Source organism: Trachypithecus francoisi, unplaced genomic scaffold (assembly GCF_009764315.1).
Source record: "Trachypithecus francoisi isolate TF-2019V2 unplaced genomic scaffold, Tfra_2.0 Lachesis_group4, whole genome shotgun sequence".
Taxonomy (NCBI): domain Eukaryota; kingdom Metazoa; phylum Chordata; class Mammalia; order Primates; family Cercopithecidae; genus Trachypithecus; species Trachypithecus francoisi.
In genome coordinates this window covers 102,506,540-102,532,480 of record NW_022681469.1, presented here as the reverse complement: position 1 = coordinate 102,532,480, position 25,941 = coordinate 102,506,540, and the positions used below count along the sequence as shown (strand labels likewise).

The following is a 25,941-nucleotide window of genomic DNA, read 5'->3' as shown; positions in this document are numbered from 1 at the left end:
TCCATTCACAATTGCTTCAAAGAGAATAAAATACCTAGGAATCCAACTTACAAGGGATGTAAAGGGCCTCTTCAAGGAGAACTACAAACCACTGCTCAGTGAAATAAAAGAGGACACAAACAAATGGAAGAACATACCATGCTCATGGATAGGAAGAATCAATATCGTGAAAATGGCCATACTGTCCAAGGTAATTTATAGATTCAATGCCATACCCATCAAGCTACCAATGACTTTCTTCACAGAATTGGAAAAAATGGCTTTAAAGTTCATATGGAACCAAAAAAGCACCCACATTGCCAAGACAATCCTAAGTCAAAAGAACAAAGCTGGAGGCATCATGCTACCTGACTTCAAACTATACTACAAGGCTACAGTAACCAAAACAGCATGGTACTGGTACCAAAACAGAGATCTAGACCAATGGAACAGAACAGAGTCCTCAGAAATGATACCACACATCTACAGCCATCTGATCTTTGACAAACCTGAGAGAAACAAGAAATGGGGAAAGGATTCCCTATTTAATAAATGGTGCTAGGAAAATTGGCTAGCCATAAGTAGGGAAAGACATTTCTAATCCACTCTGTTAAAAAAAAAAAAAAAAAACAAACCAGAGGGAAGAAACATACCTTGCCTTTCTTACCACCCCTTACATGTTACTCTTTTGAGAGGAGTGATTATTTATCTAGGAGGTAGGGTTGAGCATGCACAGCCTGGCCCAGCCACCCACATCCCAGCCTGCTTTGAGATATGTTTTCTGTAAGACACACACCTTTTCTGTCACTTCAGAAGCAGCCTGCGAGGGTGCTGGGGTGGGGGAAGAGTCCTGTGCCTGGCTATACAGTGTCTGGTTGTATAAATTCATTTCAGAGCAAAATGTAAAGAAGCCCATGTATTCAGCAGACCAACTCTGTGTTTCTCAAGTCAGCTCCAGTTTTAGTGGAGCTGATGTCTTGACCATTGACTTTCTGATTTTGTTACCTATCTCTCAGTTGGTTCAGACCTCAGAAGGGGTAGCAAGGAGGGGCCTGCACTGCCCTCTAAAACAAACAGGTACATAATAAATTCTTGTTTTAAAAAATTTTTGTATGAACATGTTTTTATTTTTTAAAATTTTTACTTCCATAGGTTTTTGAGGAAAAGGTATTGTTTGGTTATATAAGTAAGGTGAGTTGTGAGACTTTGGTATACCCATCACCTGAGCAGTATATACTGAACCCAATTTGTAGTCTTTTATCCCTCACACCCCTCCCACCCTTTCCCCCAAGTCCCCAAAGTCCATTGTATCATTCTTATGCTTTTGCATCCCTATAGCTTAGTTCCCACTTATGTGCGAGAACATACGATGTTTGGTTTTCCATTCCTGAGTTAATTCACTTAGAATAATGGTCTCCAATTCCATCCAGGTTGCTGTGAATGCCATTATTTCATTCATTTTTATGGCTGAATAGTATTCTCTCTCTCTCTCTCTCTCTCTCTCTCTCTCTCTCTCTCTCTCACACACACACACACACACACACATATATCACAATTTATTTATCCATTCATGGATTGATGGGCATTTGGGCTAGTTGCATATTTTTGCAATTGTGAATTGTGCTGCTATAAACCATGAGTGTGCAAGTATCTTTTTCATATGACTTCTTTTCCTGTGGGTAGATACCCAGGAGTGGGATTGCTGGATCAAACGGTAGTTTGGGTACATGAAAAATTCTTATTAAATTATTTAGAACTTTTTTTTCTAGACTGTGATGCACTTGAATACAAAGCGAATGAATTAAGAGCAGTCTCCAGAAAGGGGCAGGACAAGTCGGGACAATGGCCTTCTGTGCCTCCTAGGGTGGTCACCAGGGTTAACTGAAATAATTTTTGCAAGGTTCCTGGAATGTGATATAAGCTATCATTATTATTATATGTGTTAAAATATTGCTCTCTGATTATATGTTATAAATGGTTAATTATAAAAATAATTGGAGAACATCATGCTAAGCACTTTCTACATACAGAAATCATTGACCATGGCCCTGTAGCATAATAGCTAGAACACAGTTCTGAGTAGATTACCTGGCCCCACCAGGCAGGCAAGAGAATGAATATGTAAAAAGAGAACTTAAAACATCATCTAGTGTGCAGTCGATACATGCTATTTGTTGTTATTCTCTTCATTGTTTTTACCATCATGAGTATTACTGAAGGTTCCATGAGGCCTGTGCTGTGACAGGTATTACTATATACATTGTGTAGAAACAGTAGAAGGTTAAGGAGCCTGGCCAAGGACACTGAAAAGGGAGAAGCACAGCTTGACTTGAGTCTAGGTCTGTTGACTGCTAAATTACCTTGCTATTCAGCCACAACCTGGCAATTGCAAGCTCTGGAGACTCAGAACTTCCTGCCCGCCCCTAATCAAGGGAACTAAGTCAAAGCCCTGCGTACGTGCTCATCTTGTTCTCTCCACTCAGAAGTCACTTTTGCCCATCTGACCAGCCAACTTCAGCATTCAAAACCCCATCTTGAAGCCTACTCTGACATTTACCCCATTTTATAATCCCCAGTCCCCAAAAAGCTAATGTCTTTCTCTCCACATGTTTCCTGGGCATTTTATCTACCATGCTACTACTTTCACTTGCTCACATTTCACTAGAAATATTTGTGAGGATGTCTCTATGCCCTTTGATATTTTGGGTTTCTTGTGGCCTTTCTATTTCTAAATCCCTAGTGCTAAGCATGGTGCTTGGCACATAGTTGTTAATCAATATTTGTTTCATTAAATATAAGAAATCAATAACCATATGCACACTATGGTGACTAGCTTACCCCAGTTTGCCTGGAGCTTTTCTGTTTTTAAAACAGAAATCTCTGTGTCTCCTAGTCCCAGGTAAACTGGAACAGCTTGTCCCCCTAAAGTATACACTTGTACACATATAGATATACAGATACCTATTACAGGAATAGGCTCAGGCAAACCTGAGGCCTGACCCTCATAGGGGGATGGTACATATGGGAAAATGACTTTCCATTCACCCACTTTGCACTCAGGACTGTGTGCTAGGGTTGTTAATAGTAATTTCCCCCTGGCAGGCAGGCAGGCACTGGCTAGAGTCTCCAGGGCAGCTGGAAACGGCCAGAAAGGTATAAATCTCCCTGAAGAGGATGGCACAGGTGAGCTGGTGGCTGCTTCTGCTGGGATCCTGCGGCCCATTGAGGTGAGATCAGCAGGAACTGGATGAGCAGGAAAGCCTTGTCCTATGAGCTGTCCCCATCAGTGGGGTCATTTGCCAGTTTCCATTCATCATGTCATTAACTCCTCGAAAACAGCCCTTCACCAGTGCAATTCTACTCACCATTCTGTTGCTGTTCTAATGACTTCTCAGCTTTGGAATTTTTCCCACGAGGGATGTCACTTTTGTTCATCCGTGTTCCACTGACTTGATTCTCAGCTTCTCCAGACGTCTTTTTCTCAGATTTGCCAGATGCGCCTTCTTCAGCCTGGCTTCTGGCTTCCATTTCCTTTTGCTGCTCCTCTGCGGCCAGGCGAGCCTTTTCCTCTGCTTCCTTCTTGGCCTTCTCCTCTGAATCCATGGCAAGTTGGGAAAGGCACAGAAAAGAGAAAAAGAGGTAATGCCATTAGGAGAATGACCTGTTTTAATACGCAAAGAGGATCTCAGGTGTTTACTGAGTGGATACATTTTTGCTTAATTCATCAGATTGGCATGTATACTTAGGAAACCGATAAAATAGGTTCATGATGATGTCATTCTGAAAATAGTTAGAGGAGGGGTTGGGGAGAAAATAATAAGGATAATAATTAATAAACCAATATTGTAATGATATTATTAATATCACCATTATTAATAGCTTCTATTGAGTGTGTTCTCTCTGTCAAGTATTATGCTGAGTGTTTTTTGGGGATTATTTATTTTCATCCTCAAAACAACCTTACAGCAGCTACTATTACTGTGACTCAATTTGACAAATGTGGAAATCAAGGCTGAGAGACATCATAAAACTTTCCCATAGCCACAGTAAAAACTGCAACTTCATATGGGCTTGCTTAAGGCCTAGAGTTTAAACACAAACAATTGATTACAAAACAAAAAGGGAAAATATCCGACACTAGAGCAATTGAAGACAAACACACTGAGGACACTGTGAATTTAAAACAAGGAAGGGGATAATTGAGCCTTATGAAAAAAAACATGGTCTTCAAACTGTCCACAAGGTGACAGGTAGCCTTTAGTTTGGCCAGGTACCTGGTCTGTGTCTTTCCTTTTAATTAAAAGATGCTAGCATTACTTCCAATCCAGTTGATTATAAAAGGGCTTGGCTCTGTGCTTACTCAAAACCACAGCAGAATTGCATAGGTTAAGAATTTATGAAAATATTGGTTCACTCATCCAACTCATATTTATGGAGCAGTTGTAGTGTTAAGCACTGTTTTAGGTACGAGGAATACAGCAGCAAGAAAGTCAATTTATAAATAAGAGATCATAACTAAGTAAACAAATGACTAAGATACTTGCACGTTGTAAAAAATGCTTTGCAGAAAACCAAAGCAGACTAATATGCTGGAATACAATCAGCATAGGGGAAGGAGATTGCATTAGACAAGGAGGTGGAGAAGGAAGGCCTCCTTGACAAGGTGACATTTAACCAAGTCCTAAATGATGAAGAGCTGGCCATGCAATAATCTGGACAAATAGTATCTCAGCCAGAGGAACTAGAAAATGCAAAGGCCATGAGGTAGAAATGAGTTTGGTATGCTCAAAGAACATTGAGTATGGTTAAAGTAAATTTGACAAGGGTTTAGTGACAGATGGTGTGGTCAAATGACCAAGGACAAGCAGGGTTCAGATCATGCAGGGCTTTGCAGGCAATGAGGTGGCATTGCGTTGTAGGGAATATCCTACACAGAAGACACTTAACAGAGCCCAATCCTCCCAAGGTTCTAGAGACTTATCCCCTGTAGCACTTAATTCACTCCAAAGGTCTTCCAGCCTGTGCCATAAACTTCCATTGGGAAAAGCATTATTACATTTTTCTCCAGATGTGTTTTAAAATGCTCCACACATCATTATCAGGTGTTTTCTTTATTTTCTTTGTGTTAGCCTTGGTCCTGGAAAAAAGCTAACGCTCATAAATAATCTATTTGTTTTTAATCTAATGGACACCAGAGTGACTATGCATCTATCATATTTCCCTTTGTTTTAGCTGCTAAAGAGCTCAAAGTCCAAATTTGGTCCAGGTTCACATGATCATGAGGCTTTATGACATATGTTTTGTGGAAGTCTGTGATATCTGGTTTAGTCTATTTCTCCTGCCTTTATATTTGCTTACCTAAGATGTCTTCCTTAATATATCATGTTTTCATTCATTGATTCATCCATCCATCCATCCATCCATCCACCCATCCATCCAAACCAATGCCCCAGCCTCATCCCCAAACAAATTAAATAAGATTCTGGAGAAGGAAGGGCAATAATAGGATAGTTTGAATGTTTTCCAGGTGATTTAAACATGCAGAACTGAGAAGCACTGATTTAAATGTTAAATGTTTGCCATTTAGTATTTCATGACATTCTACTCCCCAAAAGAGTATATTTGTAATTTACATTGAAAAGGTAAGGAAAGATTTCACAAATAACATAATTATGTACATGTGAAGTACAATATGTCTTCTGGCCTTTATAGAAAGGTACAACTACAGAGTGAAAATGCTCTTGCAGAAGAAGATGGTGAGATGGCATTCTCAGTAGGATGCAGGACCACAGAAGGTCCCCTGGAATGTTCACTCAGGCTTTATCTCATCCTTCTTCAGTGAATGAGGATAGGGTTTAAATGTCATCTTTGCAGGTTCCAAGATGGCCAATAGGAACAGCTCCAGTCTGCAGCTCCCAGTGTGAGCAACGCAGAAGATGGGTGATTTCTACATTTCCAACTGAGGTACCAGGTTCATCTCACTGGGGCTTGTCAGACAGTGGGTGTAGTCCACAGAGCAGGGCGGGGCATTGCCACACCCAGGAAGCACAAGGGGTTGGGGAATTCCCTTTCCTAGCAAAGGGAAGCCGTGACAGATGGTACCTGGAAAATGGGGTCACTCCCACCCTAATACTGCACTTTTCCAACTGCCTTAGCAAACGGCACACCAGGAGATTATATCCCACGCCTGGCTCGGTGGGTCCCACACCCATGGAACCTCGCTCACGGCTAGCACAGCAGTCTGAGATTGAACTGCAAGGCGGCAGTGAGGCTGGGGGAGGGGCGTCTGCCATTGCTGAGGCTTGAGTAGGTAAACAAAGCGACCAGGAAGTTCGAACTGGGTGGAGCCCACCACAGCTCAAGGAGGCCTGCCTGCCTGCCTTTGTAGACTCCACCTGCGGGGGCAGGGCATAGCTGAATAAAAGGCAGCAGAAACTTCTGCAGACTTAAACGTTCCCGTCTGACAGCTTTGAAGAGAGCAGTGGTTCTCCCAGCATGGAGTTTGGGACCTGAGAACGGACAGACTGCCTCCTCAGGTGGGTCCTTGGACCCCGAGTAGCCTAACTGGGAGACATCCCCCACAGGGGCCGACTGACACCTCATATGGCTGGTTCCCCTCTGAGACGAAGCTTCCAGAGGAGGGATCAGGCAGCAACATTTACCATTCTGCAATATTTGCTGTTCTGCAGCCTCCGCTGGTGATACCCAGCAAACAGGGTCTGGAGTGGACCTCCTGCAAACTTCAACAGACCTGCAGCTGAGGGTCCTGACTGTTAGAAGGAAAACTAACAAACAGAAAGGACATCGACACCAAAACCCCATCTGTACATCACCATAATCAAAGACCAAAGGTAGATAAAACCACAAAGATGGGTAGAAACCAGAGCAGAAAAGCTGAAAATTCTAAAAATCAGAGTGCCTCTTCTCCTCCAAAGGAACGCAGCTCCTTGCCAGCAACAGAACAAAGCTGGATGGAGAATGACTTTGATGATTTGAGAGAAGAAGGCTTCAGATGATCAGTAATAACAAACTTCTTCGAGCTAAAGGAGGATGTTCGAACCCATTGCAAAGAAGCTAAAAACCTTAAAAAAAAGATTAAACAAATGGCTAACTAGAATAAACAGTGTAGAGAAATCCTTAAATGACCTGATGGAGCTGAAAAATATGGCATGAGAACTACATGAAAAATACAGCTACTGAGAACAAGCTTCAGTGGCCGATTTGATCAAGTGGAAGAAAGGGTATCACTGATTGAAGATCAAATGAATGAAATTAAGTGAGAAGAGAAATTTAGATAAAAAAGACTAAAAAGAAATGAGCAAAGCTTCCAATAAATATGGGACTATGTGAAAAGACCAAATCTACGTCTGCTTGGTGTACCTGAAAGTGATGGGGAGAATGGAACCAAGTCTGAAAACACTATTCAGGATATTATCCAGGAGAACTTCCCCAACCTAGCGAGGTAGGCCAACATTCAAATTCAGGAAATACAGAGAACGCCACAAAGATACTCTTCGAGAAGAGCAACCTCAAGACACATAATTGTCAGATTCACCAAAGTTGAAATGAAAGAAAAAATGTTAACAGCAGCCAGAGAGAAAGGTTGGGTTACCCACAAAGGGAAGCCCATCAGACTAACAGCGGATCTCTTGGCAGAAACTTTACAAGCTAGAAGAGAGTGGGGCCAATATTCAACATTCTTAAAGAAAAGAATTTTCAACCCAGAATTTCATATCCAGCCAAACTAAGCTTCACAAGTGAAGGAGAAATAAAATCCTTTACAGACAAGCAAATGCTTAGAGATTTTGTTACCACCAGGCCTGCCTTAAAAGAGCTCCTGAAGGAACCACTAAACATGGAGAGGAAAAACCAGTACTAGCCACTGCAAAAACGTGCCAAATTAGAAAGACCATCAATGCTAGGAAGAAACTGCATCAACTAATGAGCAAAATAACCAGCTAACATCATAATGACAGGATCAAATTCACACATAAAAATATTAACCTTAAATGTAAATGGGATAAATGCTCTAATTAAAAGACACAGACTGGCAAACTGGATAAAGAGTCAAGACCCATCAGTGTGTTGTATTCAGGAGACCCATCTCACGTGCAGAGACACACATAGGTCAAAATAAAGGGATGGAGAAAGATATACCAAGCAAATGGAAAACAAAAAAAAAGCAGGGGTTGCAATCCTTGTCCCTGATAAAACAGACTTTAAACCAACAAAGATCAAAAGAGACAAAGAAGGCCATTACATAATGGCAAAGGGATCAACTCAACAGGAAGAGCTAACTATCCTAAATATATATGCACCTAATACAGGAGCACCCAGATTCATAAAGCAAGTCCTTAGAGACCTACAAAGAGACTTAGACTCTCACACAATAATAATGGGAGACTTTAACACCCCACTGTCCACATTAGACAGATCAACGAGACAGAAAGTTAACAAGGATATCCAGGAATTGAACTCAGCTCTGCACCAAGTGGACCTAATAGACATCTATAGAACTCTCCACCCCAAATCAACAGAATAGACATTCTTCTCAGCACCACATCACACTTATTCCAAAATTGACCACATAGTTGGAAGTAAAGCACTCCTCAGCAAATGTAAAAGAACAGAAATTATAACAAACTGTCTCTCAGACCACAGTGCAATCAAACTAGAACTCAGGATTAAGAAACTCACTCAAAACCACTCAACTACATGGAAACTGAACAACCTGCTCCTGAATGACTACTGGGTATGTAACGAAATGAAGGCAGAAACAAAGATGTTCTTTGAAACCAATGAGAACAAAGATACAACATACCAGAATCTCTGGGACATATTTAAAGCAGTGTGTAGAGGGAAACTTATAGCACTAAATGCCCACAAGAGAAAGCAGGAAAGATCTAAAATTGACACCCTAACATCACAATTAAAAGAACTAGAGAAGCAAGAGCAAACACATTCAAAAGCTAACAGAAGGCAAGAAATAACTAAGATAAGACCAGAACTGAAGAAGATAGAGACACAAAAAAGCCCTTCAAAAAAATCAATGAATCAGCCGGGCACAGTGGCTCACACCTGTAATCCCAGCACTTTGGGAGGCCAAGGTGGGCGGATCACGAGATCAGGAGATCGAGACCATCCTGGCTAACACGGTGAAACCCTGTCTCTACCGAAAATACAAAAAAAGTTAGCTGGGCATGGTGGCAGGTGCCTGTAGTCCCAGCTATTCGGGAAGCTGAGGTAGGAGAACAGTGTGAACCTGTTCTTCTGTTGCAGGGATGCAGAGCTTGCAGTGAGCCGAGATGGGGCCACTGCACTGCAGCCTGGGTGACAGAGCAAGACTCTGTCTCAAAAAAAAAAAAAAAAAAGAAAGAAAGAAAAAATCAATGGATCCAGAAGCTGGTGTATATATATACATTAAAAAGGAGTTGAGAACAGCTATTTTGTACATGCTCATAGGTTCCAATCACAGGATGTATATAGAGAATTCGCTTTTCAGGTCTTAGATTTAGCATCTGCTAGGCCTCTTGACTAGTCGAAAGCAAGAGATGTGTGGTTCAATTCTGTTTCCTTTGGCTTCCCATGTCAGACTGTCTGCGGTGTTGGGACTTGTGATAAAAACAACCAAGAGTAAGCAGTTAGAGTTAAGGCGGAGCAGAACCCTCAAGAGCCATACATTTGCTTCCTCCCAGTGGAGAGCCGGTTCTACCCCACAATGCATGTCTGCACAGTTTTGGAGAAATACACTGATTTCTTTATTTGTCTTCCTGAATAATGATACTATAGGGTCTCAGTTAAAAATCATATTGGGCTGATTATCCCTTGATATAATTTTCTGAAATGCCTAAAACCAGAGAAGGAGAGAGAAAAAAAACATAGAAAAGAGAGAGAAACTGATCAGAAAACCCAAAATACTATATGAATTTTGACTAGTTCAAATCTCAGTTCTATACAAGAAGAAAAGAAAGGTGCTTCTAGACATTTAAGAACTTAGAAGGTGTTCCTGCTTCCTGAAAATTTTAGTCAAAGAACTGCTCCAGCTGACAGAAAACTTCAATCAACATTAAAAACTCAAAAATGAGAAAAATATGTAAATGAATAATACTTTATATATTGTAAATCACAATATTCAGTATCAGAATAAAATACTCAAAATAGAGAAAGGCCAAATACAAGATAATATTATATTATGATCCCAATTTATGGGCAGAATTTTTACTTATACATATTTACAGAAAAGCAAATTAAAAAGAATTACATCAGAATTTTAATAATAGTTGTATGTGTCTAGAGAAGTAATGAGTAATTTTCATTTTCTTTTATATATGTATTTTATATTTCAGCATTTGTAACCTAAACACATTAGTGTTACACCAGAAAATAAGTGTTAAAAAAAAGTACTAAATACTGAATGGAAATTAATCAATATTGATCAGACTTGAAAATTGTTATGTCCATACATCTTTGGTTGGGAATAGTGATTTTTAACTCTAAGGGCTATAAAAATATTTATTTAATCTTTCCTAATAATTATCAGTTCTTGCCTACCTAGTTTTGTAAATCAGGTTGGTTAACAAAACCAAGACCCATTTTCAGTGCATTTATTAACAATACATGTTCAAGTGCCCCATGGAGGACAGCCTTTCTTGAAATCAGGGTCATCTGGAAAAAAAGAGCAACAAACAAAACAGCCACCACCAACAGAAAACAGATGCAAACTAGATTTCTTATTAGCACCAGTCAACCAGTCAACAGCATTACTGAGCTGCTAAGAATGTTATAAAATATTAGTTATAAGTTGGTATTTTCACCACCACCTTAACTTTGTATTCAAATCTCTAATCTTCTTTTCCAATTTGCATAAATAACAGCTACTACTTAGGTACCAACCTTGCAGGCTCCTTACTCAGTGGTTTATAGGCATTGTTTCTATTCACCTCAATTCTGTGATGTACATTATCATCCCCAAAGTGAGCCTCAAAGAACCTATCTGAATTTGCCAACAACAACAACAAAAACCCTTACAAGTCAAGACTCCATTCTCTCTCCCCTTCCCTGCTCATTGAAATGTGCCCTGACAACCAAATTATTCTCCCACAAAATATCCATAACACCAGGCTCTGTGCCTTTGCCCAAGTCCTTTCTTCTTGTTCCCATTTCTAAATACAACCTCATTCAGGTCTTAATCCCAGAAGTCCTGCCACATGATGCCTTCCCAAACGCCCAAGCAGGGCTACAGACAAATTCTTTGTGCTTCCAAAATAGTTCAAACATACATATCTCTATCCCCATACCTAATGCATTTAAAAATTATTAGCTGTTTATTTATCTGTTCTTTTTAGAGGGCCAGTTTTCTCCTGAAACTGTCAAATGCTTCCCCAGGTGATTAGTTTCTGAAGGTAATTTTAGTAAGCCAGATAATTGCAAACAAATTATTTTGAAGTACCTCTTTAAATTGCATGTTGTCAGAAATTGAATTTTCAAGTGTAATGAGTGTAATGATTATAAGAGAGTGTTTCTTTGCAGATGATGCAGCAGCTGCCATCGCTGTTTGCAATACCTGCCAACAGGGAGGATTCGAATGTTTAAAGCATTTGAATGGACTAGGAGAGGGTGCACTTAAAATATGGAAGAGGTGTTGGCTCCCTCCACAGTTCAGGGTGCAACATCTGTCCTGAAATGATAAGGGTTCAATTATGCCCTAAAAGTGCCATAAATATAAACCCTTTGCCTCACCTGAAATGAGCAGCCACTTGAATGGAATTTTATGGACAAGTCACAAAATTGGACAGAATTTTGTGGACAAGCCTTTGAATAACTCCAACAGTGAGGCTGCTTCTTTCCTACACAAGGAACCCCCAGCTCCCACGCTGATATACAGGAACCAACACTGCTAGAACATGTTCTTATCCACTGTCCCTACCCTTCTCACTCAGTATACTGACACTGGGAGGGTAAAAATGTGAGATGTTGTGTTTGGGGAGGGGATGATGTATTTTTGTCTGATGTGAGGGCCTAGGGCTTAGGCTGGTGGTGCTGGTGGCAACTTCAGGGCTTTGACTGAACTTCCATTCTTCCTTTGAATGAAACTATATAGTAATGTCTCTTTCCCTCCCCTGCCACAAGACTGTGAGCTTTGAGGGCAAGGATGTCTGTTACTCATCTCTGTACCCTGGGTACCCGGCACAGACTGGCACACAGTAGGCATGCAATAGATGTTAGCAAAAACTGACTCTTGTTGAAGGCTCACCTCCAGGAAGCCCAGTTCCCTCACTGGGCTCCCAGAGCCACCTACGTATTTGTCCTTACCTTGAATCAGGCATCACAGTGTCAGACCCCTTATCAGGTTTGTGCTACCTGTGCACGAGGGCCTCTCTCCCTAATATGATCATGTAGAATGTACCCATCATGGAGGTCATGCTCAGTAGTCACAAATGCACACATGAACAAAGGAATTTAAGCTTCCCACATCATACAAATTTCCACCTTTTTCTGCTGATATTCCCAAAGGCCACAATTTTTAGTTTTGATGATGTCTACTTCAGGGAATTTCTGTTTACCAACAATTTACCATCATCTTAGAAGATCAGATATATGGTTTGAGCAATGAGTGAAGGGAAACTGAGAATATGAAAGGAATATAGAAATGCATGTAAGAAAATTAAAGCTCCTTATATCCCAACATAATGGCCAAGGCAAGGTGGCTATTAGCAGGTCTTTACTTAGGTGAAAGAAGAAATAAAAGCCTCACAGTTGTTCCACATGACATCAAGTGAAAACGACAATATGGTTTAGCAGAAATCAAGAAATAATAACACCCATCTCCTGTAGAGTCTTCATACCAAAAAAAGGAGTTTAGTGCCACAGCATAAAGGGCATCATGTCAGGAGGCTTGCAGGTCTGCTGCATTTTATCATGCGTTGATTGGTAGATATTATGAAGATCAAAAGATGGTAGATTCTAACATTCAGCAATTTGAATCTGCATCCTGTGCAACTGTGCATTATTTGTAACACACATTACTCAGGGAAGACAACCTTGTTTTACAACTGGGTGCTGAATTGGCTTGGACAGGTCTGTGGCATGTTACCTTTGGGTACCTTGGCCCTCCATCTCTCCCGATTGATGTGCACCACCTCAGTCCAAGTAGCTTTAAAGCTCTTATAGTCAATGGGAATGACAGAACTGTTGATTGGGGCACTTCCCTCGGAACCAGAGCTCTTGACACCTGATCGCTTGGCATCTGATGAGCTGATGCTATTCAAACTGGAAAACAAAAAAATCATACCAAAGAAGAGAGTTAGTGTTTGGAAAATGTCTGCCAATGAACTAGCCCAGGGGAGGAGTGGTTAGCACTCATCGAGTTATTGCTGTAAAATTTCTGGGTCCTGAGGTTTATAATTATTCTATTTTCCACATATGACAGGTGGAAAATTCTGAATTTTCAGCAGGAAAAATATCAACATTGCAGTCTCAAGAGTCTCTATATTCTTCATATTTCTTCTTTGCTATTTGGCCTCTTCTCTTTTCCCAATAACCAGAACCCCCTCATGTGAATTTTCTCTGCTCTGTTCTCTGAAACTGACTAATTTGAACTGGGACATCCACTTAATTCTGCAATTCACCCATCTGCTTCCACACTGACCACTTTTCCAAGTTACCTAGCAACTTGCTCCTCTTTCTTTCCAGCTCTACCATTCCCCTGCAAGGGTCTTTCTGATCCCAGTATACCAAAGTCCAGGGGAAGTGATAATTTCCTTAAATCGCTGGAAGAAGATGGAAATGCGGACAGCATGGAGATAGTGAGAGACTAGGTCATGCAAAAGACCTTATGGGTAACTTTGTAAATGTTAGAAAGTACCATCTTTCTGGAAAATCTCAAAGAAGTAACTACTGCTACCAAGTGGTCAAAGCAGTGACTGGTAGGAACACAAATTCATGATGGACTAGACAAGCAGAATGTATTTCAGTCACTGCCTGAAGAGCTGTGGGGCCGTGGGGACTCTGCCAGGGGCTCTGTCCTCCTTGTTAGCAAACTTAAGAGAGTCTATCCATCTGGAGCATGCCTGGGGTCCCCCTGTCCTAACACTTGTCTTTCTTTACTCCTTTTCCTGCTCTTTGCTTCTCCTTTTCCTATTCATTCCATTTCTCTTCTTCCTCCTTTATGACAAAGCCCAATGTTTTACATGAACAAGGAGATTAATAGTAGTAGTAATAGTAGTAGTATATCTAACAAAGACTTTATTGTAGCTAGCACTTCCTCTGTTCTAGACCCTGTTGTAAGGTTTAACATAGATTGAATATCTTATTTAATCTTCTCAGCCACCTCTGAGTATTATAATCCACGTTTTCTCAGATGGGGGAAGTGAGACAATTTGCCTGCGATTGCACAGCTAGTAAGTGATGAGGTCAGGAGTTTTTAACTCTGGCATTCTGACTCTAGAGCCTGTACTCTTTACTGATCTACCCTTGATATAATGATGTGGTGGTAGAAGGTGATTTCAAGCTTTTGATTCTTTTTCTCTACTTCATTCTTTGTGCAAACCTTGAAATGAATGTCAGTTTCATTTCTTTGTAAGTACTCTCCAGGAGTGATACTGTCTTTGTGGAGTATTACATGAGCAAGGATTGTCTGGGCACAGCAAGTAAACATGCAGCAAATGGGGTGGTGGAGGGGAAGCAGCAGGTTCCTGCTGGTCATGATTTAGACCTTGGTCACCTCTTACAGTTTAGCTTGGAGAGTACGGATAATACAATTTCAACTCCTCTGAGCAAAGGAAAGAGGCAGACAACTTTTTATGAGAAGGAGCTAAGGCAAATGTCATTATGACATACCATCCCCATCCCCAGCAAAAGAAGAATTCTATCCTCATGGACAGGCCAACCTCACCCCCAGCCCTCAGGCTTCCCTACTGACCTCGAACGTCTCTGTCCTGTCCCACCAGTTTGAGAGGTTTCATCAATTAATGGACTCACAATCTTCTCGGTCATGTCTGTAAGCACAGTGAAGGTGGGTTCCACAATGAAATCAATGAAACCTGAAGAGAAACAGCAATGCTTTAGAGGAACCACATATTACCTTGGGCTTTTCCATACTTTCCAGAAGAAACTGATCTAGAAGCTCCAGATCAGATTACAAGAGAATGGGTTGATCTTATTCACTTTATATATTCCTTGATTTGAATATTACACATCAGTTTCATTTCTCCTACATAACTTCCTATGACTTTTCAGGATACAGTTCAATAAAGTACCTATGAAATACTCAACACCCACTACAGAACAAGCACTGTGATAGGAACGGTGTAAAAGACTAAGACTGAACAATACGACCTGCCTGAAGTTGTGACATTTGAGCTGAGCCCTTAAGAATGGGTGGAGAGGAAGATGTGGCTATTCACTCTGGGCAGTGGGAATGGAAAAAGCCAACTGACAGAGATGGGAGGGTGTAAGATGCGTCTGGGGATTGACTAGGGAGTAGGGATTCTTTTGGATTTGTGGAAGGAAAGCTTGGGAAGGTTAGTTATTGACAGCTCTAGGAAGGGAGGCTTCTAAGTGTTCAGATAGAGGGTTGGGACTTAGGTGGACATGGGAGGCTCCTGGAGATGTTTGAGCAGCATTGTCATAAGAATTTTTAAATGTTCTTTGGAAAGTTAATCTGGCAAGATAATAATGAAGAAAGCAGGAAGGGAGAGGGATGAGAAAATCATTTAGAAGCTATTGCAATTGCTCAAAAAAAAAAAAAAAAAAAGATAAAGAAGGCTGGAACCAGTGCCACTATAAAGTGGAAATGCAAAGCAGGCACAGATACCTGCACAGCAGGAGGTGGTACTGCCTCTATATGGGATCTGCCAAAGACATTCCAACAACAAAGCAGGGAAAACAGAAAATGGAAAGAGAATGTGGCGAAGAAATGACAATGGGCTCTGGTTCATATTTGCTGACTTTGAGGTACAGGGGGTGCATCTAGATGGGAGGGGGCAAACAGAGTTGGAAGAAACAGAATTGGAAAGTGAAAGAGGGCTCAGACCTAGAACTATACCTTTGTGAGATCACCGTGCTAGAGAGATGGTTGAAGTTGGGCTACAGAGATTGTCCTAACAGCTCAGACACCCAAATATTCTGTGACAATCAGGAGAAAAACTAGGAGCTGAAGCTAGTGGGGATGGTGGTAATTCCCTGCACAGCCACATGAAAACTGGAAGGAAACTAAATATCAACCAGAGGAAATGTTGTCCATTCTCCTTTGAAGGTCGTATCTGGAAATGTATGAATGCATATTTAGTTTTCACAATGGCCCAGGTAGAGGTAAAGGTGGCATTAATGCTGAGCATAAAGGATGTTAAGAGTCCTACAATGTAATTGACAAAACAAGAACTGTCTCAATCAAATATCAATAGTGTCCTGACTGATAAGGAAACAGTGAGAGTCAAATGTGTATTATGGTTAATATAGTGTTGTAATTGTGTATGTGTAGTATGTGTTGTGTGTTACAATTAATTATAGTGTAGTTTTAAGCTGAAACTAAAGTATTTGATGACACCACTTTTGCCTTTTTTTTCCTGACAAATTAAGCTCAACATGTCCAAACCAGAACTAACTCATAAGCTTCCCCACAACCTTTGTAAATGGAACCATGGTCCAACCACTTAATCTAGAGTTCTGCCTTTATCTCAGCTTTGCATTCAGTCAAATCCTTGACACCTTATGTGCCACCTCTCTCCTGGAGAGGCTCTGTTACTACCTTAGTTCTGATATTCATCATCTCTTCTTTGTAATCCTGTAGGAGGCACCCAACTGGTTTCCTTGCCTCTAATCTTACTGAAAATCCTCCAATTAATCCTCCATGCTACTGGCAAAGAAATCTTCTAAAAACAGGGTTGGCAAACTTTATCTGTAAAGGACCAGATAGTTATTTTAGACTTTGCAGGCCATATCATCTCTATCAAAACCACTTAACTCTGCCACTGAAGTGCAAAAGCAGTCATAGACAATATGTAAATGAATGCACTTAGCTGTGTTGTAATAAAACTTTATTTACAAGAACAGGTGGTGGGCCAGATTAAGCCCACAGGCTAAAACATAAATTTATATATTTTTAACCTCACTTAAAATTCTTTAGATATGCCCTCATTTCCCACAAGAAAGTATAAACACATGCTATTATTAACACTACATAAAATCTGGGCTTGATACGTCCCTCACTACATCCTACTCCCTACCCAATGTTCTTGCCATATGGAAATGTTTAGAATTTGCTGACCATACCAGGCAGTTTTAAGTGTCCCTGCTTTGTATATGCTACATTCTCTGCCTGGAATGACCTTCTACCCACCCCTAGCTCACCTCCAACACAGATCACCGTTTGCCCAAACAATGCCTACGCACTTCTTGGGACTCAACTCAAATATTACCCCTTAATAAACCTAATGGTTCACACACTGTTGTGTACCTTATTGTACTATGTACAAAAGTCTACCTTAGCATTATAACATTCTAATAGATTTTTGTTTTTGTAACATTTTGCCCATCACCCAATACTGGTTTAATGTGTTTGACAGCAGGTACCATGTATAATTTCTCTTTGTTCCTATAACATCTATTACCATGTCTAGCAGTGCCCAATATATGAAGACTCAATATATATTATTAAAAAAGCATAAGCACTCAAAACAAAAGTAGAAAAATCCCTAATTCTTATTGAATTTTCTTAAATGATTTCAGACCCTTCAAAGGTGGAGATCACTGACAACGTTTAATTCAGATAGGGCACTGGTGCCCTCTCCCATAGATGAAGATTTTTTAAATGCATATATTATGGTTATCAGCAATTCCAAAGTTATCCTTACCTAAAAAAAAAGTGCTTTAAAGAAAAGAAAGGAAGGAAGGAAGACAGGAAAGAAGGAAGAAAACATTTTGAAAGATCCATTCATGGAAGTAGATTCAACCAGGAAATGGGGCTGTCCTGGAAATGGGGCTAGAAGAAGCATCAGTGAGTAGAAATGCCTTGGCAGCTTACAGTGCTGCATGCAGAATGGAGGGATGGAGTAGAATGGGCTTCCTGCCAATGACATTTGTTATCTCCTTGGAGAGTTGGGACCCCCTCTTTCTCTTGACAGGGAATGACAGAGACACCAAGAGTACCATTGTCCAATTCTCCCATGAACAGCTACATTCCAGGGAGAAGAATGGACAGAGTGGTTCCATAAATCCAATCAGGCAGAGCCATGAGCACAACATGGCAGAATGGAGCCAGTTTCCCAGCCAAAGAACTGCTCAGAGCATCTGTGCTTACTTCTACAGGCTTCCTGCTTTGGTGCTTCCTTCTAACCAAAGAGCTGGCAAACACGTACCTACTTGTGACTGAGCAACCATAGTGGACTTTCGGTCACACAGAGGAGAAAAAGGTAGCCCCAGTTCTGCTTCTCTGTCACCCTGGAAAAATAAAAGGTCATAGTAAATTAAGGAACAGTAGGTTGGGTCACCCAGATTTCATTTAGAGACTTCTGCCACCACAGAGGCCACTGGTCTTTATTTTAATTATTACAATTACATTATATAATAAGTCTTTATGGAGACTTCTTCTCTACATAAAAGACAAGAAAAGGCTGAAGCCCTCTGGGATCCAATAGTTCCATCCAACTACAAAGCTCATGCTGCTGTAAAGAAAGCCTCATTGGGCAGTACTATGACCTCCATGGAAAATAAGGCAACAGGAAATATGTCTTGTGGCCTGCAGCCAGCACTGCAGGCAGAATTTCTGTGTTTTCCTAAGTCATCCTGGGTCAACCTGTGGTCTCCTCCCAGATGTGGGCAGTGTTTGAAACTAAAATTCAAACTGGACTGATTCAGATTGATCCCCCTAGTGCTACTTAAAGTCACACACACTTGGAGCAAGTGCTTCTGGGTTCTTAACCTCAGAGGTCAGTCCATAATGAAAAGTGGACCAAAAAGAGTCAGAATAAATAATTGCTTGTGTCTATGAAGTTAGACAACAATAAAACATAATTGTCTGACCAATATATTCTCAATCTTACCAAAAGCGTCACCATAATAAGTAAGTACTATGAAAAGTCTAAATAATGATGGAGATGTTTTCTAAAAACTTGGGCCTGAGACTTAATACTTGTCATACCCCCAGAGGAAAGGAAAAAAAAATATGTCACCCTTCTTATAGTAGTGAAGCTGTGCTAATTCATTTTACTGGTTCAGGATAATAGCTACTGACTTGTGCTTGAATCTCTTTCTCCTACTAGATGTGAGATAGATCATAGGTAAGTTATTTTCTTTCCATGCATTTCAGTTTTTATCACTTGTTAAATGTGGGATAGTAATCTCTACCTCATAGGGTTATAAGGATGAAAGAGAAAAATGCATGTAAATAAATAAAATGAACTGTTATTTCCCAACAGGTGGCTCTAATATTTAAGGTCAAGATTTGAGAAACTTTTAGTGAATTTGTTCACCTAATACATTCTGATTGTAATAAGTACTGTCAATAAATTAATTTAATAGCAAATAAAGGATAGTAACAACCTGCAACCAGGCCTGGTTCAAAACTGGATGATTCTTCCTTCTAAGGCATGCTACCAAAGAGAACACATGTTGGCTCAATGCAGCATTAACTGAAAGGACGGAAAAGGAGTGTGTGTCTAAGGAAGTTCAACAGTGGGGTCACAATGGGAGCTGGGGACATCCAAGGGTTTCAGGAATAGTCCCTAAGTGGTTCAGTTCCTTCTGCACCCTCTTCCTATATCGACACCCCAGGGGACAAATGGCTTCTTTATTTAAGTACGCTCTACTGAAAACTACTCTCTCAAGTGGCATGATAAAAATGATTTCCTCCTGAGTGATTTCTACCTAGGTGATATGTAGAAAAGGAAGTGTATTTATAACATAAATTCTAGTGATGTAGATGGTTTGGTGGGATAGTTCAGCTAAAACAAATAAAACCCTTTTAATTCCCAGGTAGCAGGGATACAAATTGTTCTGTCAGTACATTTTAATGGGGAGGATGTGAACACTCTCTATTTGACTATTAGAGTATAAACACCAATTTGGATTTCATTACTGAACAATCACCTGATACTAAATAACTCTAATTCCATGAACTTGTCCATACCCAAATATACACATTATTTACATGCTTTGTATTTAATTGAGCTATGTAGACTCAACTAATAAAAGCTTATTTTTAAAACAGAGGTAATTGAATTCCCTTTGGAAAGCAGATATACTTATGAATTGGAAAAAAAACAGTGCTGATAATAATGTAGAGGAATAAACTTCTACTGACGAATCCAACTTGAGTGATAACACCATACTGTATGACTCTATAGCTATAGCTTAAAATTACTCATACACTTTCCTCTTTATTGAAGAGGTCAACATTTTCAAAAGAGGGCAAAATTCTCTATTTATACAAAGGATTTTTAAAAATCACTCATTTTTTTCTTCCAGGACAGCTCAGAAAATTAAATATCATTCCTGCAGTAGGGGTTCAGATAACTCCAACTGATAAAGTCATGTAGTTGGCATGCAGAAGGAAGATAATGAATATCTGTTGAATAAATGAGAAGACTAATTTGGTTAGAAACATTCAAGTTCCTTTGGTCACTCAGACATTTATGACAGACAAACTAAAGAGAGCAATTAGGCAAGTAGCTGTTCACCAAACCCCTATTCTTCTCCTCCTCCATTTCCTGTCTACACAGATAGACTCCATTGCCTAGAATCACTGCCAGTTAGTGCTCAATAACAGAAGAAGAGAAGGGATGCATTTCTACCACAGTTCAGCAGTTCAGGCCTACAACATCTCTTATGCCTACTTCTCCATGCTTTCCCTGGTTTAGTGGTTTGATGTAGACAAGCACTTTGGAAGCCAGGTAGATGGCAGAGTGTGGTCTAAAGTCATTGCTTATCATAGAACCACCTGACAATCAAGAAACATGAGTCCTATACTTTACATGAGTGAGTTCAAAACTTCCATTTATGTGTGTTGCTATACATTTGGGGGTAGCTATATGTAGGCAGCAAACCAGTGAAAAGAAACAAGGGCTCCATCTGTATTGGAAGTTCACAGAGAAGATGGCACCTGTCAATGAAAGAGCTTCCAAAGACATCTAGGTAATATCTCAAGTGAGTCTTCTCAGAAAGAAAAAGGAAATGTTTGGGAAAGCAACAGAAGGATCAGGTTGAACAAAGCACAGCAATGTATATTCTTCTTTCCCAGAGGAGGAAGACACAAATATAACATATGAGAAAGGCATTGTGATGTTGGATTTAAGATAGCATAGTAAAGTTTTAGCTTTTTCAGAAATTATCACCTCAAAATGAGGAGGGTAAGAAAAAGAAATGCAATCACACATCCAAGTGAAAATCTGTAATCTCAAATCAAAACTATATGAGAAAGGGCTGCCAAATGCTGTAAATATCAAATAGGAATGAGGCAGGATGCCAAGAGGCTAGGTAGAGAATAGACATTGAATTGCAAGAGGCCCTACAAAAGTAAGGAAAAAGTCAAGGCACACACACACACACACACACACACACACACCACTTCATAGGACTCATAATAAACCAAGGACAATTCTAGATAGCTTGGAATACTACTGCTCTGATTGCCCTGTGGTACAAATCTGCAAATAGTTGGCCTGAAAAGAATACATTTCACTCAAAGATGGTAAATAATAATAACAAAGTGAAGAAGAAAAGACAGGAGGAAGAGAAGGGGCAGGGCAGAAGGAAGAGTACAAGGAGGAGGAGGACAAAGAGATGATGGAGAAGATGGAGGGGAAGAGGAAAAAGGTGAAGAAGAAGAGGAAGGAAGAGATAAAAAAAAAAAAGAGCAAAGGGAGGAGAAGGAAGTATTATACCATCAGCAGCAAAAGCAGGAATAGAGAACTTCAAACAGCAGATGGGGAACACTCATCAGAAAAATGGTGCCACTATTAACAGAAAGAAGCTCCTGAAATTATCAAGAACAAGGGCTCAGGGGAATGAGACCTAGCAGAGCACAGGAAATATATTGAAAAGAGAAGAAAACTAGAACTATCACGTTAATGCAGATTGTGCTGGAAGCAGCTCAAAGGAGAACTGAATTACTAAAAATAAAAAGACCAGTGAAGGCACTATAAACAAAAAGAGAAACAATAAAACAATCTGATAATTTCATAGAGAAAAAAGGAAAAACTCACCAACACGTGTAATAAATAAAAATGGGAAAAATACCATAGACACATTAAAAAAATTGTAAGAGATGTTTGCAAAATATAAAATTGTACAGCAATACAAAGAAAATGAACCTCACAGTTTTTACAACATGATGTATTTACCAACAAGGTGAACTTATACTTCTTTAAAGTCAATATTTCATCAAAAAGTACCCTGAGGCAGTGGCTTGGATTTTGTAAATTATGGTTATAAAATTGAAGATGTAACTTACTCTCTTAGCAAACCATGGAATGTGTGGCCCATCAGCACTGAGACTATGCCCTTATTTTAAAATGTAACCCAACTTTCCAAATGTAATTTTTAAAAACACTCTATAGTGCCACCGAGATTTCCCATTTGAATTGTCCAACTTAAAATCTATAGTTAAGAGCTGAGGCAACATTTCTCTTACATGTGCTACTTACTATAGCTTATGGCATCGAGGTTAAAATATTAAGTCAATGAAAATAATTTACTGAGTTATAATTACAAAAAAATAGTTCCAGTGCAATGAGTTAACAGTTCCTTCCCAACAGGCAAGAAATTCAATATGGTTATTTTCATATTGCCTCCAGCACGTTTTTATTTGAGTATATATATGTGCAAACAAGGTTTCCTTTACGAGGAAAAAAATGTCCATGTGTTTAAGTAATTCATTTTTATTTCCTCATAATTAGAAAAAGAATCACTGTAATACCTTAAACTTATATGAGTTAGCTATTATCTATCCTTTAGCCATGGACCAAATACTCCTAGCTGTAGAGAGTATGACATGGTTTGGCTGTGTTCCCTCACAAATCTCATCTTAAATTGTAGCTCCCGTAATTCCCATGTGTTGTGGGAGGGAGCCGGTGGGAGATAATTGAATAATTGGGGGTAGTTTCCTCCATACTGTTTTCATGATAGTGAATAAGTCTCATGAGATCTGATGGTTTTACAACGGGAAACCCCTTTCACTTGGTTCTCATTCTCTCTCTTTGCTCGCTGCCATGTAAGACATCCCTTTGTTTTTCCTTTGTCTTCCACCCACAGTTGTGATGCCTCCCCAACCATGTGGAACTGTGAGTCAATTAAACTTCTTTCCTTTATAAATTACCCAGTCTTGGGTATTCTTTATCAGCAGCATGAAAATGGACCTACATAGTAAATTGGTACTGGTAGAGTGTGGTGCTGCTGTAAAGATACCTGATATGTGAAAGCGACTTTGGAAATGGGTAACAGGTAGAGGTTGGAACAGTTCGGAAAGCTCAGAAGAAGATAAGAAAATGTGGGAACATTTGGAACTTCCCAGAGACTTGTTGAATGACTTTGAACAAACTGCTGATAATATGGACAATGACATCCAGGCTGAGGTGGTCTCAGGTGGAGATGTGGAACTAGTTGGGAACTGGAGTAAAGATGACTCTTACTGTGTTTTAGCAAAGAGACTGGCTACATTTTACCCCTGCCTTAGAGGTCTGTGGAACTTTGAACTTGAGGGAAATGACTTAGGATATCTGGCAGATACAATTTCTAAGCAGCAAAACATTCAAGAGGTGACTTGGGTGCTGTTAAAAGCATTTGGCTTTATATAAAGAGTAAGAAAAGGATCCAGTTTGAGCTTTCTACTTATGGCTAGCCAATTTTTCCAGCACCATTTATTAAATAGGGAATCCTTTCCCCATTTCTTGTTTTTGTCAGGTTTGTCAAAGATCAGATGACTGTAGATGTGTGGTACTATTTCTGAGGGGTCTGTTCTGTTCCATTGGTCTATATCTCTGTTTTGGTACCAGTATCATGCTGTTTTGGTTACTGTAGCCTTGTAGTATAGTTTGAAGTCAGGTAGTGTGATGCCTCCAGCTTTGTTCTTTTGGCTTGGATCCTTTCCTTACTCCTTACACAAAAATTAATTCAAGATGGATTAGAGACTTAAATGTTAGACTTAATACCATAAAAACTCTAGAAGAAAACCTGGGTAATACCATTCAGCACATAGGCATGGGCAAGGACTTCATGTCTGAAACACCAAAAGCAACAGCAACAAAAGCCAAAATCGACAAATGTGATCTAATTAAACTAAAGAGCTTCTGCACAGCAAAAGAAACTACCATCAGAGTGAACAGGCAACCTACAGAATGGGAGAAAATTTTTGCAATCTACTCATCTGACAAAGGGCTAATAAACAGAACCTATAAAGAACTCAATCAAATTTACAAGAAAAAAACAAACAACCCCATCAAAAAGTGGGCAAAGGATATGAACAGACATTTCTCAAAAGAAGACATTCATACAGCCAACAGACACATGAAAAAATGCTCATCATCACTCGCCATCAGAGAAATGCAAATCAAAACCACAATGAGATACCATCTCACACCAGCTAGAACGGCAATCATTAAAAAATCAGGAAACAACAGGTGCTGGAGAGGATGTGGAGAAATAGGAACACTTTTACACTGTTGGTGGGACTGTAAACTAGTTCAACCATTGTGGAAAACAGTGTGGCGATTCCTCAAGGATCTAGAACTAGAAATACCATTTGACCCAGCCATCCCATTACTGGGGATATACCCAAAGGATTATAAGTCATGCTGCTATAAAGACACATGCACACATATGTTTATTGCGGCACTATTCACAATAGCATAGCTTGGAATCAACCCAAATGTCCATCAGTGATAGACTGGCTTAAGAAAATGTGGCACATATACACCATGGAATACTATGCAGCCATAAAAAAGGATGAGTTCGTGTCCTTTGTAGGGACATGGATGCAGCTGGAAACCATCATTCTCAGCAAACTATCACAAGAACAGAAAACCAAACACCTCATGCTCTCACTCATAGGTGGGAATTGAACGAGATCACTTGGACACAGGAAGGAGAACATCACACACCAGGTCCTATTGTGGGGAGGCGGGAGGGGGGAGAGATAGCATTAGGAGATATACCAAATGTAAATGACGAGTTAATGGGTGCAGCACACCAACATGGCACATGTATACATATGTAACAAACCTGCACGTTGTGCACATGTACCCTAGAACTTAAAGTATAATTTTTTTAAAAAAAGCATTTGGTTTTAAAAGGGAAACAGCGCATAAAAGTTCAGAAAATTTGCAGCCTGATGATGCAATCGAAAAGAAAAACCCATTTTCTGAGAAGAAATTCAAGCCTGCTGCACAAATTTGCAGAAGTAACAAGGAGACAAGACAATGGGGAAAATGTCTCCAGGGCATGTCAGAAACCTTCCTGGAAGCCCATCACATCACAGACCAACAGGCCTAGGAGAAAAAAATGGCTGTGTGCAGCCTAGGGACTTGGTGCCCTGCATCCCAGACATGCTAGTCATGGCTAAAAGGGGCTAGGTACAGCTAAGGCCATGGCTTCAGAAGGTGCAAGCCCTAAGCCTAGGAGATTTCTGCAGGGTGTTGAGTCTGTGGGCACACAGAAGTAAAGAATTGAGGTTTGGGAACCTCTGCCTAGATTTCAGAGGATGTATGAAACCACCTGGATGTCCAGGCAGAAATTTGCTGCTGGGGCAGGGCCCTCATGGACAACCTCTGCTAGGGTAGTGTGGAAGCAAAACGTGGAGTTGAAACCCCCACACAGAGTCCCTACTGGAGCACTGCCTAGTGGAGCTGTGAGAAGAAGGCCACCGTCCTCCAGACCCCGGCATGGTAGATCCACTGACAGCTTGCACCATGTGCCTGGAAAAGCAGCAGACACTCATTGCCAGCCCATGAAAGCAGTCAGGATGGAGGCCGT

At 40.2% G+C, this 25,941-nt stretch overlaps 1 protein-coding gene across 9 annotated transcripts in view; it reads right to left on the bottom strand.

Moving 5' to 3' along the window:
• Positions 1–25,941, bottom strand: part of PDE1C (phosphodiesterase 1C) — a 564,336-nt gene that overhangs the window by 62,123 nt on the left and 476,272 nt on the right. For all 9 annotated transcript variants that reach the window (XM_033192699.1, XM_033192698.1, XM_033192700.1 and 6 more), the window contains 4 exons: positions 18,336–18,417; positions 14,900–15,020; positions 13,073–13,248; positions 3,345–3,572 (listed from right to left, as the gene is read on the bottom strand). In XM_033192699.1, the coding sequence (XP_033048590.1) occupies positions 3,345–3,572; positions 13,073–13,248; positions 14,900–15,020; positions 18,336–18,417 (607 nt within the window). The remainder of the gene's footprint in view (positions 1–3,344; positions 3,573–13,072; positions 13,249–14,899; positions 15,021–18,335; positions 18,418–25,941) is intronic.